Here is an 18,142-nt window from a genome sequence, read left to right as displayed (position 1 = left end):
ATGGCTCTTGCACAAAATACACCTACCTGTTTACATCAGTAAAAAAAAATAATAATAAAAAAAAAATCTCTCCAGACAGGTCAGGAGGAGGACAACTCAGACCACGTTTATGTAGTTAAGGTTACAGAATTTTGTTTTCATGACACCAGTCTCACACAAATTGTTCTTGATTTTCACTGAAGGCACTGGTGGTTCTGGGGGCTTCTGCACTGTAAGGCAGACAAAGCTCACTCGACTCCCAGGCTCTCACCCATGGGTTGCACAAGTAAAGAAACTGCTGAATCAGGATCACCACATCCCTCCAGCATCCACATCCCTGTTCCAGCCTTGCTGGACACAACAAGTAGGCAAATCTCCCCCTACAGCCAGTGGCTGCTTGGCATCCTCTCTCCCACCACAGCACCCCAAGATTCAAATGATACCAGACTTTTGTCAGCTGCCATTATGCCCCCAGACCTGAGGTTTCTGGAAACAAGCCCAGACAGCTTGTCCCTGACAGAGGGAAGAATTTTCTTCCTCCTTCCAGGTTTTGTCCTAATGAGGATCTTCCCCTGCACACAGACATCATCTTTGGGCAACAACAGGACTTGAAGAGCAAGGTTTTATAGAAGCTACCATGAAGACAAAGCCTTGATACAACACAGGTTGAGAATAACTACACTGCCAGTGCCCATTTTAAAAAAATAAAAACCAAAACCTCCTTGAGCACACTCTGATTCTATGGTGTCTTAGATATCAATGGATCTGGCAAAACAAAAAGATCAACTAAAACAAAGCTAAAATCAACTGAGGACAGGCTGCCATGCTAGGTCAGTGTAAACAAGGAGAGAAGCATGTATTTAGATGTTTTTATTTAAACTAATGCTTTGCCACCATATTACATCACTTTGAATAGCTTTGAATAGCAATATAATCTCAAAATACAGCAAACAGCTTGCCAAAGCAAGATAATATTTAATCCTATGGATACAGCATCTACCTTCTTTGGCAACAACAATTCCTTTGTCTGTAAAAATAGTTTTAGGTTCCAGCACACTTGCTGCTCATTTTATTGAACCCTGCTGAATTGCCTCTTCCCTACACAAAACCTCCTCACAATGTATTATGGTTTTAGATCTGACAGCATTTTAAATAAAAAACTTGTAATTTTTATGCAGATTTTTAAAAAAATTATTTTATAGGTGCACAGAATTGAACCAAGATGCATACAAAAATGCATTCACTTCCATTCTCAGGTGTAACTGTGCCATCAGTAACATATCCTGTGTTACTGTCAGAGGTCCAATGATGGTGGTATTCTTATATATAGTATAATTTTAACAAAAAAAAAAAAAAAAACCAAAAAAACAAACCAAAACCAAAATCCTTTCGATAGGTAGCAAGAGAAAAGAACTGCCATGCTTTATTTGTAAAGTAATCAAAATAGTTAAGATGTATAAAAAAGCACCATGTACAGAGAATACCAGAGGAAGATCCATCTTCCTAATTACATATTTCTTATTTAGCATTGCGAGCTGGCCTGCAGGTCCCAACTTGTACTGTAGCTTTATTTGCAAAGTTAAGGAAGTGGTCAAACCTACAATATGCTTGGACCGTATGACAGAAATTAAACTGGATTGCAGACAGAAATTAGATTTGTTTCCATTATGACTCATACCAACCACCTTATAGCCCTCAGGGGTAAAAAAACCCATGCACCAAGTATCTAAGAAATAATGGGGTGATAACAGCTCCACAGCAGTATTGCAAGATGCAGCTCTGTTAAAAATGCATTTCTGTGAGCTCTTGATAAGTTAAACTTTCCTTTGGGAAAAGAGCACATCTGTTGGTTAAAACTCCTCTCCCTGAGAATTTTGGTAAGAGTTTGTCCTGCAAAGCAAAACAAAGTCCTTTGAACTTCAACAGTTCCTAGGCCAACAGCATTTCAACGTGGTCACAGCTGATCTGCTACTTATGCACCCAGGGTGGCAGGTTGGGCAGTTTTTGCGTTTCATGTGGTTTTTTTCTTGACATGAATCAACTTTTATACTCGCTTCATTCCTCTGCCCATCAAACAGGCAAACACGGTCATCACCATCTTCGGTTTCACCTCCACAAGATCTTCAGGAAGAGCATAAACCCTGGCACCAATTCTTCTGGCCATAGACACAGCATACCTGTTCCCCAGAAAAAGACAAGAGGGTCAACACTGAGCTCCCTACTGATAAATGACAAGTCAGCTCCTGCCCTTCCCAACACCATTTCACCTATTATCCTGTTTATTAACATTCAAGATGTGCAACAGTCCAATCACATCACATAGCATTCCGTTTTACAATTTTTTTTTTCTTTTGCTGCATTGCTTTTCTACAGTATAGGAAAATGTCTTTAATGCACAAAATGACCTTTGAATGTCAAGTCCACTTTTCCAACAGTTAAAAAAATTGTAGTTAATATTTGTTAGCACTAATAGATAGAATCTACATTTCCTCTTCTGTTTGCTCCTTAGAAGTAACCAAGAAAGACTGTTATCTGAAAGCAGCTTTGCTGTCATTCTGTCACAGCAGAACACACATTTCAAAGGCATGTTTTATGAGGAGGCACACTTTATATTTGACAGCTTACGATGATTCAGTGAAATATGAGATGTAAAAGAATTCAGTTTCAAAACCCAGAGCACTTCACATGCCTGAACAGAATATCATTACTAAAAACTGCTTTGGCTGTTCTGCATGTCTCTCTACAAGAGCAACCAGCCAAGTACTCCCTCCAGTGTTAAAAACTAGGACAGAAATTAGGTTTCAAGAAGTCTGTCTAAAAGGTAGTGTTAATTAAGACTGAAAACCACAGTAGCAAATGACAGTAAAAACACTTGCAACAACTTAAGGCCATAGAAGGCACACTCTTTCAATGTAAACCAGGTTTTGAGCTAGCAAACTTACTTAGCATTATTTTGTTTGTCATCTTCAGATAGATGACCAGTCTTCACCAGGTCATAGTTGATACAACCAGGCTGTATAGCATCAATTAAATCCACAACTGCCAAGCTTGTGCTGATAGTCTTGTCCTAAAGAATACAGGGGCAGACAAGTAAAGATTAATATCTAACCTTTAAAGCATATTTCTCACATCAATTCAGCTGCTCTGCAAAGTGCAATGAAATAAGCTCTAAACAAGCTTTTTCAAAGCAGCAGTGTTAGTGTTTTTTCCCAGCTGGACCACAGGGAAAACCAAACTGCTGCTTCTCTTTTGACAATGGTACAAGACCATTACTCCAATTCAATTTAAGGGCTTTGAAAATATAAAGCAGTAATAGATGTGCAGGCAGCAGGTCTGCCTCACTGACCAGACCTCAGGGGACAAAACTTGCCTATAAAAATGCCCATCAGCTCCAGCCCCTATATGCTTGCCAGCATCTCAGCCCTTAATTCTGCCCCAGGGCCCAACCATCCTCCCCTCCACTGCTACCCCATCAGCTCTCTTGCCCCAGTGCTATTCCCCACTGTGGGCAGTCCTAAAAAGTCTCCTCTCTGGTAGCCTGAAGCCACTTTTGTCTCCAGCACAGACTGAACCCTTTCCAATTTAAATTCCTTTCCAAGATGCCTCTGATGTTTCTCCAGCCAAGGAAATCCTTTTTTGGGCACCCCTCTCCTTCTGGATAAAAGAGGGGAACCTGCACCTTGAAGTTCTGGATGGAGGTGGACTTTCCAGCTTCTTTTAGGGTCTGGTTTACCCAGCTGACTATAATGTCATCATTAGCTTTTTGACCATCACCCAGATCCTCGAGGACGTTCAGTGTGTACCTAAGAACCAGCAAAGAGAACAAGATTAGGCACAGAGCTTGGGCAAAGCCAGGATTCAATGTGGGCCCATGGCAGCTTGGAAAGTCCTCACATAAGTCCCAGTTCTGCTTTTTTGGGGGTTTGAGGTTTCTTTTCTTTTTTAACTGCTTTAGCAAAAAGAAAGAATTATCTTATCTGAAGTGTGATTTCTATTGAAGCATTTAGTCTTTCTACTCTTTCAAGTCCTCTAATATGATCACAAAATTGCCTGAGCTAATGACATTGGTTAATCTGTTTCACTATTGACCATGTGCTCCACAGGGCTTACACATTACTTAAAACATGTGGATCAACTCATGAGTTAGCATTCTGATCTCTAATGCTAAATATGGAGCTACCAGGCAGCTGTTTTGTAGCTATATATATTTTCATCATCTTAGAATTCTTCAGAAATAGATGAGAAAATGTATGCTCAACTTTATCTGTTATCCTCTGTTTCTCCTTCCCCCCACTCCAGTGCTGAGTAGGGTTAAAAAGAAGCCCTGAAATGTTTCTCTCTTGAGTTCCAACTAAAACTTAGAACATAAAAGTTGCACAAATGTTTTTGCTTGGGCCTTCTGCATGTGGACCAGACAGGTGAGAAAGGGGTGATCATGATGTTAATAAATCATCCAGTGGGTTCCCTGGAGGTGTCCACTCCAGCTTCTCATGTGCAGCAGGATCAGCTCTGCCAGAGTTTTGTTCAGCTGTGACTCAGAAACCCCCCAAAACCAGAAGTTTTACCAGCTTTCTGTATGACTGTTCCAGTGCTGCAGCAGTGCTCTCATGGCAAAAAACTTTCCAAATTTGGTACTCTGTTCACAAATTTATACATGTTTGAGATGGGTCCTACCTTCTCATCAACTGCCAGACTAAGGCTAGTGTCAGTGTTGGGTTTCCATCATTCAGGTCCTGTCCTCCAATGCCAACCAGGGAGAATTTAGCTGGATGCTTTCCCAAGTCTACAGCGTAGTTACAGTTTTCTAGCTATACAGGAAAAGAGTTTAAACAGAAAATCACTCACAAATACACTCACTTGACTAGAAGCCTCAAACAGGAGTTTAAAAAAAATTCCCATAGCTTTTTAAAAAGTCATTTGAAATACTTACCTTTTTCATATTTGCTCCAAGCTTAGGGTATGGAGGCTTGTTAACCTTATTCCAATCAACAGGAACTTTGATCTTTTCATATAATTGTAGTATTACCAGAGCGTCTTGGAGATCACTAAAGTGGAAAACATTGATTTTACCTTATGTCTAAAGATTTAAATACATTCTGACTTTGTCGTTTTGACATGAGTTGTTACTACTCTTTACAGGCTGTTGTACTTTCAACAACTTTAGAGTTGTTGAAAATAAAAAAATTCAAAACAGCCTGTAGTTTTCAGAACAGGAGAAATGCTCCATGCTTAACATCAGCTAGCTGCAGAGCTGAGGCAAATTTTAGGATGGTAATTAGAAATAGATCCAGGGAAGAATTGTGCTACATAAAATCCAAAGTTTACCACCTCTTTCCACTGACTATGAGGACCCAGAGTATCTTGCTTACTAACTTGGAGAAGCCCTAAAATCAAGTGACAGGAATTATAGTTCCTGTTACTTTAATGCAATTGTTTGAGCAAATCTAAATGTATTGGGATCTCAGGGTACCAAGATTTACTTCAATATAGCAGAAAAGAAACAAATTATCTTCAGCACCTAAAGCCAATGGATGGTGTGTCAAGTGCTGGCTCTAAAATCCCTATGCTGTGAACTCCAGGGAGGATACAGTGAGCATCCCCCACTCCCTACCATCACCCTTCCCTCAGCTTTTTGCTCAGCACTGTGAGCAACAGGACACTGGTGTGGGCACATTTTAGTCTGATCTAGTTGGGGGTCTCCCAAGAGCCTAACTCTTACCCGTAGAGGTGGTTTACATGAGGGTTCACACCAAGGGAGTTCATCCAGTTGCGGAAGGTTCGTTCCTCTCGTGTCTCTCCTAGATGAGAGAAAATACATTCATGCAACTTCTGCAAGCACAAAGCTGTGCAGGGTTTTCTGCCTTGCAAGGAAGAGAACTTTGGGCAGCATAGCTCATTGATCAGGTTTTCAAGCAGAAAAAGGGTATTTTTTCTACTATAAATTTTCAAAGGTTGCCCGATATCTAGGTTTTGGATATCAATTTGATTTCTCCAGGCCTCAAGAGAGATTGCCTTTTGCACTTTCTGCAAGTAGCAGGAGGGTCTTTCATGTGTGTGTTAACTACCTGCTGCCTGGGAGCTAAGCAGCCTAAGTCCTAATCCCAGTTCTGCCACCAATTAGTGCTCTGATAAACATCTTGCTGCGTTGCTGAGGTGTTCCTGACCATTTCAGGAAATGACAGCATCAAATTCCCAAGCCTTGGCAGTGCTCCTACAAGTTCAGACTCCACATCAGGGTCAGAGCAGATGAACAGGCTGTGAAGTACCCTTTTCACCTGCCCCAAAGAAGTAAATAGCCACTAAAGCACTGAAGCCTCAAATCATAGGTGTTCCTTCATCTGCGATACCTCCACTTAGCACAACCTCTTGTAACACAAGTATTTACTTTAGATATTTCCTTCCTGCCCATTTGGTGACCGAGATGCCCATTACCTTCAAGCAGGGTCCAGTCAATGTCCTGGTTTTCAGGCTTGGTAAGTGCTGGGTACTTGTTGAACAGGTTGGCAACAAAAGCCAGGTTGAGTTTGGGATTGCCACTGACCACATCAGCCGGCGTGACGAACTGCCGGCAGCCCAGCCGATCTGCCTGCTGAAGCATGTATTCTGCTCTCCTCAAGTCATCCTTTTCCTGCCAGGGATGCAATGGATAAGAGCTGTCAGGGAAAAGATTGGGCTACAAAGCAGATGGAAAGCTTCTGACTGCAACCTGAAGCAATGCCACAACTCCACTGACCTTTTTAGGCATCATCACTAATCAAAGGGGTGAAGCATGCATGCTAATCCCTGCTGCTCTGCATGTAATTGTCCCAGTTTGTCTTGGTATTTTTCTTAGCATGATGCTTTCCAAGTTTATAGGCTTTCCAACTGTCCTGGTTTGGGCCAGGATAAAGGAAGGGAGGAATGTGGTATCCATTTTCTTGTATATTTGTATATATTTAGTAATTTTTCCTATTTATCGTTACTGTTTCATTAAAGTTGTGTAGTTTAGTTTCCAACCCATAAGTCTCTTTCCCTTATTCTCTCTCCTTTCTTATCAGGGAGGAGAGAGAGATTAATAGAGAGCGTCTGGTACTCGGTTTAATTGCTGGGCCAGTGTTAAACCCTGACACCAACGTTTATGCTTTTTGACTTGGTGGTTCAAAAGCAGAAGTCAGCATGCTCCAAGTAAAAACCCAAATGATTTCTCACTCGTATATGTTAATTGATGGGTAGTTATCAGGCTTGCAACAGCCTCTCATTTAGAACATACCTGAGGTGCACACATGCACACCGACACTTTACATGCTCAAGAAATTAACATACCAGGTTACTTAGATGTCACAGGGCAATTAGAGGGTAGAGGTAGTTTGCAACTGTAGAGCAGGAGGACTTGGCAGCCTGAATACTTACATTGAAACCTGACATGTTAATATCGATCTGAGGCTGTCCTTCTTTCTGCCCTTTAGGTGCAATTTGATTGAGGAGGTGGAAATAAGCTCTGGAATCCTGAAATGGATGAAAAATAAGATTCAGATCTCCCACACAGCAGTGAATACACTATAACAATTCCATTCAGGGGCATCTTTATCAAGTCACTGTGAATGATAAGTGTATGTACCTTTACTGAATTACCAAAATCTGTAAGCTTAAAAGAGAGCATGATGTCAGAAATCCAGGCAGCAGAAAAGGAAACAGAAAGGAAAAAGGTTAGAAATATTTAAGATTAAAATTATGGGTTTAAGCTGTTTGAAAGTTGTCTTCACTACAAGCACTGGTGTCACAGCCTCCTCTCCAGTGCCTGGAGGAGGCAATGATCCCAAGGCAGCCCTAAACTGCTGACAAAGCCATTCCTACTGCTACAGCAACAATGAAAATGGCTCAGCAAAGACAAAGTGCAGGGAAAAAGCTAATTATACGAAGTCTGAATGTTTTTTTTCCTGTGCCTGCCTAGTAACTACAATAACTTTAAGGAGAGAGATGGTCATAAACTAGGAGGAGCAAATTACTGTAGCAATTATTTATCAACTGCAAGTTTTTTCAGTCCTCAGCATTAAGAAGGACCTCAGTATACCCTGGAAGTCTGTGGGTTGCACCAGACAAGCCAACAACTACCAGTAAAGCTGCAAGTAATGTTGAAGTTGGAAACAACAGTGACTGTGCATATACGTGTGTGAACACATACACACAGGTGAGCTCTGGGCTCCCCATGCACCCTCAATTATAAGTTTCTTTTTTCCACCTCAACAGTATTCTAGCTTGGAATCCATTTCAGTCCTCTTTCTCCTCCTTGTAACTGTTGGCCATGTGAATAAGCTCCAGAAACCTGCCAAGACCAGTGTCAAAAAACCCCACACTGACCAAGAGTCACCATTTCTCACCAGTGCTGAGAGCAAAGGGCCATCCCCTCACATCTGAAAAATAGCTGTATGACTCCCCACTCTCATTTCTACTCAGCCCACTGTCACTCAAGAATATTAGTATCATTTTTCCCTTCCATTTTCCAGCCCACCAAGTTTTGGCTGAAATGTCATCACCTGCCAAGAGTGTGTGAAAGCCACATTCTTCAGGAACAAAGTTAAATATTACAACATAAGCTGTCCCTTGAAAAATTCTTTCCATCAAAAAAGATGAATTAAGAAAACACATGAGTAATACCAATTTCCTACTTGATTGGATTTCCACTTGATGTGACAGCTTTGCAGCAGGATCCCACTAGCACTTGAAGGAAATGCTCAAGACAGTTAAAAGCTGGGCTCAGCCTCATGGCAAGAGAGAACAAAGCTGCAGTACCTTAAATATACCCATAAAGACCACATAAAACCCCTGCTAAGCATGCTCAGTCTATTAAGGAAGGTCCTCTCTGCAGATGAAGGGCCCCATTTATTAATGCAAACAGGGCCCTGGCTGGTTCCCAGCCTTTTTTCAGGCACGTGCAGGCCAGAAGAGATCTTGGTACCTTGATATCCGAGCTGAAGTTATTGATTTTGTGCCAGCCTGCGTTTTCCAAGTGGAAGTTGGCCCATCTTAGAAGCAGCTCTTCAGGAGATAGTTTCATAAGGTCCTCCAGATTTTCACCATCACGAAGTAAGGCAGCCAGTGCTAGAAGAAAAACATTTGTGAGGGGAAGGAATGAGTTTTCAAGAGACAAATCTGCATGCCAGAAGTAGAGCTTATGTAACATTTCAGGGGGAAAAGAGAAAGACAATATCAACTACTGATTACGTCAAAATAATCCTGGTATTAGTGGAGGGTTTTTTGCTACAAAGACCAGTATGAATGATCTAGAAAACTGTGAATAAAAATATTTTCCATTTCCTTGTAAAACTAAATTGTACGGATATTACATGCTTTTAAGCTGATGACAGTAAGCTAAATGTAAATGTACTTACATCTAAATGAAAAACTGCTTCCAAGACAAGCACTCTTTCAGCTGGCCTGTGCTACCCTTGTTAAACCGTGACACCTTGCCACGAATTTTCAATCTAAATAAAAGACACTGAAGCCCCCCCCTACATCTGGTTGTGGAATGATTACTGATTGTCTGGAAAAATCTAAATTTTGAAGGCTGTTGTGCAAGACCAAGCAAGCACAGGGGGAGAGATGCAGCACTGTTCTTCTGCCACTAAGAATGGATGGGTTTAGAACCAAGTCCTAGTGATCACATTCCCAAAGAGCTGAAGCCCTCCTCTCTTTTTTTTTTTCTTTTTCTTTTTTTTTTTTTGTTTTTTTTGAAGATGTGCAGCTGTCTGTAATATCAAAAGGATGCAAGCAGCTCTTTGCTACCTCCCAACACATATGGTCAAAGCACACCAGCAAACCCTGCCCAGCTCAAGGTAGCCCAAAGAAAGCATGGCTTGAGCCAGGATACATCTTGACTCACAGACTTGTGTTCAGCCAGTTCTCCAAGGCTGACACACATTAGCAGGATGGCATAACCCACCTATCTGAACCTGCTTCACAGCTACAAACAGGACAGAGAGCACTAAGCTTGGCATGTATCCTGACAAACCCAAAAGCAAGGACACCCCCACCAGCAGAGAAGAGGGGAGAGAAGAGGAGGTGATGAGGTTGGAGGTGACAGTGCCAGCAATGTGGTAGAAATAATCACTTTATAGTTTCATTTACCTTCATTTCTGCTGAGCTCAATGTCGGCGAACAAGCCGATCTTAATGATCTGCCAGAGAAGCCCAAGGACCAGGTGGGGTTTTCCTTCCCTCAAGTCCTCTGCACCAATATTGACAACATGACACCCGATGGCAGATGCAGAATTCAGTGCCAGGTTCAGGTTCTCCTGCAAACAGCAGAGCTGAGTGAGATACAGCAAGGAGAGATGCCCCTGTGCATTTCATCCAGCACCATCAGAGAGGAGATTTCCCCCTTGTCCTGGCTCCAACAGCAGCAGCTCAGAGGAAGCTCTCCCAGCTGAAGCTTTAACAGGGCTGTGGTGGCAGCAAACTGCATCAATAAGAACTGAACTAGGCACCAGGATTTAATTTCAGCCTCAGGTATTTGGTTTCAGTCTCCAAATTAGTCGCACCTAGTGGTGCAACTAGAATAAGGCTAGAGAAGTGTTAAGTTATGCACACATGCATGCACAGGCATGCCTGCAAAAACAACCTGCCATACTATAACATAATTCATAGATAACCAATGCAAATAACCATATTGTTTTAAAAAGATGTTGCTGTATATAACCACCACTGTATTGTGGTTTTTATTTTGAACTGTACCAACAGAATTTGCAATCGTGCATAGTACAAATCTGCCTTCAATAATTAAATGCAAGTTATAAACCACACTCCTTTCCAGAGTTCCACAATATTGAGGCACCCTGCTGCTTTCACTAAGTCCATCTATATATCAATTTCAGCAAAAATTTAAAAAAAATTACTACACCTGAATTATGAATGGTGTGAGTTTCTTCTTGTTAATTGCTCTTTCATCAATAGTGTCGGGAACTGAGAGATTGATCATTTTGCTGGTAGGAGAAAAAACAGTAACATTTGAACAACATTTAGTATTTAAACTCAACAAAACTTGATGCACTGTTAAAATACTCACCCCAGTGCATTTCCTTCTGCCAGTTTCATTTTGTGTATTTTTTTTTTTTAAATCAAGATGGTGCAAATCAGAAGTTAATATTTACATTAGCAAGAATGTATTTGTAACTAATAGCTAAGTGTGAAACCTTAAACATGTTACTGGCCACTGCTGGTCTCAGCTGCTGGAGCAAAAAGAGCACATGAATTATTCAGCCAGTGAACTAGAATAGTGCAGCCACTGAACTAGCAAAGACTCATTGCTCTGCTGACATTTACTACAGATTCTACTAGGACAACACTTCCTCCTATTGCAAATGTGCACTACTGCTGGCAAGAAAAAACTGCCTCAAAAACCAGCAAACACTTTTGAGAGCTCAGTGGGGAGCACATGAGCAAAATGAATTTTTAGTCAAAAAAAAGCATGGCAAGTTTTTACTTTATGATACAAACCACTTTCTACTCAGTCCAGTCTTCACCTGAAGACCTGAATTACTAGAAACTGAGGAAACTAAAAAAAAAATCATAAGCTAAAGATAAAAAAGTAAAGAAATGAAAGTCAATGGGCAGCCCATTAAATGTCTTTTGTGTATTGATACAGTTACTAAAATTCCAGGCTGATCCAGCTCTCTGCTACATTAATTCATATAAATTTAAAAAATAAATCAAAATCACAAAACCAAGAGAAACCCCATACACAGGTGGATAGTGTTTCACAGCTCTGGATGCTTTGTGTTTTCAGTTTTGTGGAGCAAAAGAAGTTACGTTAATAACTTAGTGCAGCTACAACCAAAAGCAACTAGGGGATGCCCAGAAAATCCAGGTTTGGATTAACTCATAAGGTCACTAATGTTCCCTCTTAAGTTATCATCTGTTTAAAAATCCAAGAAAATGGATAATTTGACACATCTGCCTTCCCTCAAGCTGCTGAACATCAGGCCAAGTTTGCACCAGAACTTCTGCTCCCTAAGTCACCACTTCCCCCTTCAGCAAACTTAGCCTCCAGCCCAAACAAAAACACTAGACAAAAATACCAGTTGGGAAGCTGTCAAAGTTGAAGCATAACATAATGATAAGGAAAGCCTGGATAACTGAGCCCCTTTTTATACATACAAAACATTACACATACACGCTAGTCAAGGAAAACAGCCTAGAATAGGATGAAAATTCCCCTAACTATAGTTTTGGGAAGTTATTTTGGTGATTTGTTTTTTGTTTGGGTTTTGGGGGGGGATTTTTGGTTGGTTAGGGTTTTTAATTCAGGAGCCATCATGACTTACCATAGCACAATCCCATCTCCCACAGCTTTGAACAGGTCATCTGTATTTGGGTTCATTGGAATAACGTGCCTACAGTCAGGATCATTTTCCAGGGCTTTGTTTATCCAGTTTACAAAGGCATATTTTTCTTCCTCTAAGATAACCAATTGTAAATTTAATACAGTCTTTTTTTATAGCATAGCAAAGATTTTCCCAAAAGAATATATGTACAATAGCCCAGGGAAATAAAAGCCTCACTATCACTACCACGCTAATTTATTAGTCAAAGTTTAAAGAAATATGACTTTAACTTCCAGTTACCAGAATATTCCTGTTATTCATTACTCAACAACTTTATTATGTGACACAAGGACTTCATTAACAAGCAGAGTTACAGAAACAAATAAGCACGCATTTAATTTACACACTATAAATCTTATATTACCCTCTAATTCTGCCTTGTTCTCACTTTGGCATGAGATCACTCAGCTGTCAGAGAACAAAAACACAGCACATGGCAGGACAGCAGAAATCTATTTGGGGTATAGGGGCTCCGTTCACCCAAGAGAGGATCTGAAAGGCAGAATGATACCTGAGTAGGAGTGCTGAGTCCCCTCGCTGGAGAGCTCCGAGGTCCCCCCGATGGCACAGATTCCTTCCTTCCTGTTAATTGCTTTCCTGAATGTTTTAGCAATATCACTGCTTTTCACCTCTTGGAAAATCTACAATTTAAAGTGTTCTGTTAGACAAGAAAAATTTGTCTTCATAAGATGAAAGGACCACAGAAGCAGCTATTTCTTCTCAGCTTTAAAGCAGACCTTGTAGTAAAATGAGCAAATGTGAAGGGCCCAGCAAGGGTGTAGTGGTATTAAATTTAACATGGATAGTGGGCAGAGAGTCATCCTACTCTCCCAAACATGTACTCTTAGTGCTTACTGAAACAGAAGCATTAGACATGAAGTACCTCACACATATTTACCTTTTCAAGTATATTTCAAGAGACCACGAGAAAAAAACATTAAACCTTTGCAGTCTGAGAGTGGATAACCATGCAGCAGTTTCCACAGGCCCAAAATTGAGCAAGCTGTTGTGCAATTTTAACCTTTCTGTGTAAGATGGATGCTTGTGAGACAGTGACTCTAGTTTACCCAAAAGACTTTGTACACAACCCAAGAATTAGCTCTGAGTAGGGCAGAAAAATCTGCAATATTGAGTAACAAGAAGCACTCCAGGTAAGATTTCCTCCACCCTCAAGAGCAGGACTGGGCTAAGTGACAACATACCCTCAGATTTGAGAGCAGAATAGATGCTTCAGCACAGAAAGATTACATGAGCTGTTTGCATAGGTTGTATGTTACTATTAGTGTCCCTCACGTTCTACAAAACTTAGCTACTATTAGGAAAAAATATACCCAGTGGCTTGAAATCCTACTGTAAGTCCCTCAAAACTTCATCACATTAGTTTCAAACATGCCAAAAATGCAAATGAAACATATAAAGATTCTCTTAAGACTATGCAGAAAAAGACAATGAAACAGCATGGTAAAGCAGAGCAATAAAGTGTTTATGTTAAAAGAAGAGGAGGGAACTTGCCCATCTGGCTGCAGAGGTGTCACTGCAGTACCTGTCATGCCATAGCTTCCCCATCCTGAAGCACAGGGGAGGTGGCAAGTCAAGAAGATGATGCAGTGCAGTTAAACCATCTCCAGCACAGAGAGACTTTGCTCACCCTAGTAATCAGGCAGAGCTGAATGAACACTCAAAATCCCAAAAGTTTTGGGGTTTTGGTTGGTAGATTTTAAACATAAAAGTTTTGAAATAGATTTGTTAATTCTAAAATTTGCTGGACTAGTTACTGGTATTGCATACCTGCTGTGAAAATTGGTGCTTTAATGATGAGGCACCACTAAGTCACTTGGCCACAATCTCAAGTCAGTTCATGTCACCCTTTATACCATAAACCCCAGCAAAAGTGCTCAGAAAACAACAACAGTTCTGTTTGTAAAAATCCTGCAGCTAACCATTGCTTCTACTGTATAGCTGCCTGTAAGACACTTCATGTTTACTTGATCACTGGCACCATTCAAATGTGACAATAGATTTATTTCTTCCTTCTTAATGCAAAGTTAGAGTTACAGACCAGCTCAAACCAACAGCTGAAACATGCACCCAGCATGCAAGTGTTCACAAACTGCAAACAAACTCCAACTTACTATTGACTCCGAACTCAAAAGTTCAGAGGGTCTGAAAACAATTAAGGAACAGAAGGTGAAGATGAATTAAGAAAGACCAAGAAAAACAGTAGACATGAAAACAGCTCCTTCAAAGTACTGCACACAGTTTTATTACTCTTTCAGCATTCGGTCAGAGTATAAAAACAATGAAGCAATGGTTATTAAACCAGTACCTCAGAAGAAATGTGCTTTTGTAAAAATAAAGAAAAAAAAATCTGACCTATTTCTACAAGAAAAGACTGAAGGTTAGACCATTCTCCAGCTTCTCTACATCCTCGCTTCAGTTCTTTCCTTTTAAGGGGAGAGATTTGAACTTTCCTAGATCAGTACTTAGGATTAATCTCCAAGAGTGTCTTGAAATGCCCTTCAACTATTTAGCAAATACTTGCAATCCCATTAAATTGAAAAAGGAAATTATACTGCATGACTGGGAATACAAGCATTCATCTATGTGCCTGGAAAAAACGGGTGGCTTCCAGTCAATACTGTAAGCTTGGAGAACTGGAAGTCTTTTTCCCAGTTGTCACCTCATGTGGAAATGGTCTTCCAGGCTCCAACAAAGTTGTCAATAAGGAAAGGCATATGAATATCCCCTGTGTCCAAATTGAAAGGCTGGTAGTGACAGTGCAGAAGCCTGGTCTTATCTGTACAAAGAACTGATTGTTACATGCTAAGTCCTCAAAAGTAAAGAGCTTGTAGAAACAAAACTAGGAATAGGATGAATGGCCTAGAAGCCAGGTTCAACCTCTTCTACTCCCTTCCTTAGCTTTGTCCAAAAGGGGTCCCCCAGGCTGCAGAAAAATCAGAAATACCACTTACATAGACAAACTCCTCAAAACTGATCTTCCCATCTTTATTCTTGTCACCATCGATCATGAGTTTCTGGATGATCTCTCTCACTTTGTACCCAGGGAGAGGTAGGTTGGCTTCCTTGAAGAGCTCATGTAACTCGTAGTCACAGATGAATCCATTGCTATTGAGGTCTGAGGAAGAAAACAGACAGGAGAAGGTTTTAGAAATGTACCAGTAACCTGATGGGAGCAGCCCCACTCAGCAGGGCAGAAACACAGCCCCCATGCTCAAAAGTTCTTTACAGAAAGCAACGTGCACACTGGGGCCATCTACAAGACATGGAGGCAAGGAGGAATATTCCAGCATGTCCCATCACAGCATACTTGTTTTGGGAGCACATTACACAGAGCATTTCTGTTCTCATAAATGATCTCCAGAGTGTTTCCTTTTTCCATCTAACTGCAGCTGGCTCTGCATGTTAAAAACAGATGGTAATGAAACACAGTGCTTCTTCCTTTCTGAACTAAAAACACAAAGTCTGCTCTGCATTTATGTATTTTTATCATGTTGGCAACAATGTTATCCATTTATCACTGACAGAAAATTGCAGTCAAATATTTTAATGCTTCCCAAGAATGCTCTGCAAGGACATTTTCTTTGACAGTCAATCACCAAACCACAGCAGCACTGCATGCTTAGTGAGGCATTATCATCCACTGGATCTGGGAAGAAAGAAAACAAGAATCTAGAGTGAATCTGGAGCTTTTCACACCAACAGATCCCAAGTCCTTTGGGGACCTCACCACACCTGTTGATTACACAGGGCATACCCAGGAGCCCCAGTCTTCTTCCTCAGGTTAACCAGTGCTGTATCCAGGCTTGAGCAGAGTCAGGTCCCTGTGCAGCCAAGAGTGAGCATGTCCAGAGAGACAGGGATTTAGGGCATGTGGTGATGGTACTGGCTCAATATTCATGTTAGCAATCCTTTGCTGTAGGCAGGTGGTACAGATAGCTCAGGGAAGTTAATTGAGAGCCAGATTTTTCATCTTGTTCTTCCTAAGGCTGGGGCCATGGGCAGGTACCAGCCCTGGGTTACTGCTGCTGGTGAGAACACCTGGTTTGGCCAAGGATGTGGAGATCTGGCCATCATCTCCTATGATCATCATGCAACCACAGGCTCCACTAACTCAACACAGTGCCTGTACTGAAGACACCAGTCAAGCCCTTCAAAGCTAAGTGAGAGGAGCCTCTGTATTTAAGCAGCTGCATTACCTTTTCCCCCCCACTTCCAGAGGCACAGGAGATGTGAGGTTGCACTGCCCACTGCAGCTCACCACCACTTTCTGCCAAAATCACACTCTGCTGCAAGGCACCCAGCCCCACTCAGCTTCACCCAGCCACCATTCTGCCCATATGCCCACTCACAAGAATTTTTCTGCTATTTATAAGCAGCAATCTCTCCCTAAGGCTGTAGAGTTAAAATTCTTTTTTTAAAAAAACAAATTTTCAAAGTCAATTTTCTTTTAATGAGGTGTAAGTGGTGATTTTAAAATTTCATTTTCAAACAACATTCCAGCAAGCAGCATGTCCTCACCACTACTCCAACCTTCCCCATTTTTCAGATCCACATGGGATTTTAAAATTGTTTCTATAAGTTAGCAAGAAAGTGAAATTCAAATGCTTAGTGCAAACATTTGAAGTAACACAGAGCAAAAGTGTATTCCCTCATACACCTCAGTACCTAGGTCTCAAACACAAAGATCAGTTCCAGTGGATTAATAACTACACCAAAATACTTGATGAAATGTCAGTGTTTGCAATAATGTTGATCAAATATAGTTACTTGGGCCAACAATTAATGATAGTAACAGGCTGGCCTTTAATTCTAGAATTTTATCCCAAAGAATATAAGCTTACAGAGGCAAGCTTTATTAAAAAGTCCAGACTGAGATGTCGTGAGCAAACTATTTCACCTTTACATAAACCACAGCTTCTTCTGTTAGTTTTCTTATTACTACATCTAACTCTGTAATATGCATCTTTGCCTCACAACCAGTGAAGAAAATCAGGCAAGAAGGGATTTGTTTATCTCCAAGGCCTATGGACCCAACCCAAACTTTGCTTGGGGCCAACACCCACTGCCTTAGCCTGTGCTTGACTGAAGCAATCACAGTCCTTTCCCAAGCCACCAGAATGGGTAAATGCAGAAAAACCTCTTCATCTTTTCTTCCAGTCAATCCATCACCCAAGAAACAAAGTTTTACATCTACCCAAATGTTAGCAGGCAAAGGACATAAAAAATAAGACTTCAAAATACATATTGTACCCTTGATAGTATTACAGGTGTGATTTTGCTCTGGATTTGGGAATGGTTTTCCTCTTCACATGCTAGCTTAAGCATTCCCAAGTATTTCTGAACCAGGCTTTTTATGGTCCATGTCTGAGCCTATTGAGAAGTGAAAGGGAAAACCAACATAGTTTCTTGGCCCCAGAAGTGCAGATTTAAGTGTTAAAGCCTCGTGGACGTGCTAGGCTGTGGTTTTATCGTGGTAACGGAGTAGAGTAACATTGGCTAGTGACAGACTACACAGTAGAATATGGATCCATTCTTCTATTAACATTTCAAAAAGCCTTTAGCCCTGCAAACATGACAAATCATCTCCGTTTCTTCTCTGGTATCGCAGTCAAATGTACAAAAAGAAGAGTTGGGGGGAAAAAAAAAAAAAAAGTCACCTTTGTAGCACCAGTATGTTCCAAAATTAATTCCAGCCTTACTGCAGACCCACCATATGGAGCCTTGCTATGTGTCCTGTAACAGATCCAGACTTCAGCTTTAAGGTGGTCTAATGTCACTCTCTAA

General features: G+C 40.9%; 1 protein-coding gene across 4 annotated transcripts in view; it reads right to left on the bottom strand.

Moving 5' to 3' along the window:
* Positions 1-834: 834 nt before the first annotated feature.
* The window catches only part of PLS3 (plastin 3), a 48,507-nt gene continuing 31,199 nt past the window's right edge, over positions 835-18,142 (bottom strand). For all 4 annotated transcript variants that reach the window (XM_071758072.1, XM_071758075.1, XM_071758074.1 and 1 more), the window contains exons 3-16: positions 15,310-15,473; positions 12,849-12,978; positions 12,278-12,410; positions 10,855-10,936; positions 10,084-10,249; positions 8,915-9,057; positions 7,369-7,464; positions 6,412-6,607; positions 5,699-5,777; positions 4,910-5,024; positions 4,654-4,787; positions 3,659-3,782; positions 2,922-3,046; positions 835-2,156 (exon numbers count right to left, since the gene is read on the bottom strand). In XM_071758072.1, the coding sequence (XP_071614173.1) occupies positions 2,024-2,156; positions 2,922-3,046; positions 3,659-3,782; positions 4,654-4,787; positions 4,910-5,024; positions 5,699-5,777; positions 6,412-6,607; positions 7,369-7,464; positions 8,915-9,057; positions 10,084-10,249; positions 10,855-10,936; positions 12,278-12,410; positions 12,849-12,978; positions 15,310-15,473 (1,820 nt within the window). In that variant the 3' untranslated portion in view covers positions 835-2,023. The remainder of the gene's footprint in view (positions 2,157-2,921; positions 3,047-3,658; positions 3,783-4,653; positions 4,788-4,909; positions 5,025-5,698; positions 5,778-6,411; positions 6,608-7,368; positions 7,465-8,914; positions 9,058-10,083; positions 10,250-10,854; positions 10,937-12,277; positions 12,411-12,848; positions 12,979-15,309; positions 15,474-18,142) is intronic.

The sequence above is a fragment of the Heliangelus exortis genome, chromosome 14 (assembly GCF_036169615.1).
Source record: "Heliangelus exortis chromosome 14, bHelExo1.hap1, whole genome shotgun sequence".
NCBI classification, from domain to species: Eukaryota; Metazoa; Chordata; class Aves; order Apodiformes; family Trochilidae; genus Heliangelus; species Heliangelus exortis.
This window is presented reverse-complemented; position numbering and strand designations above follow the sequence as displayed.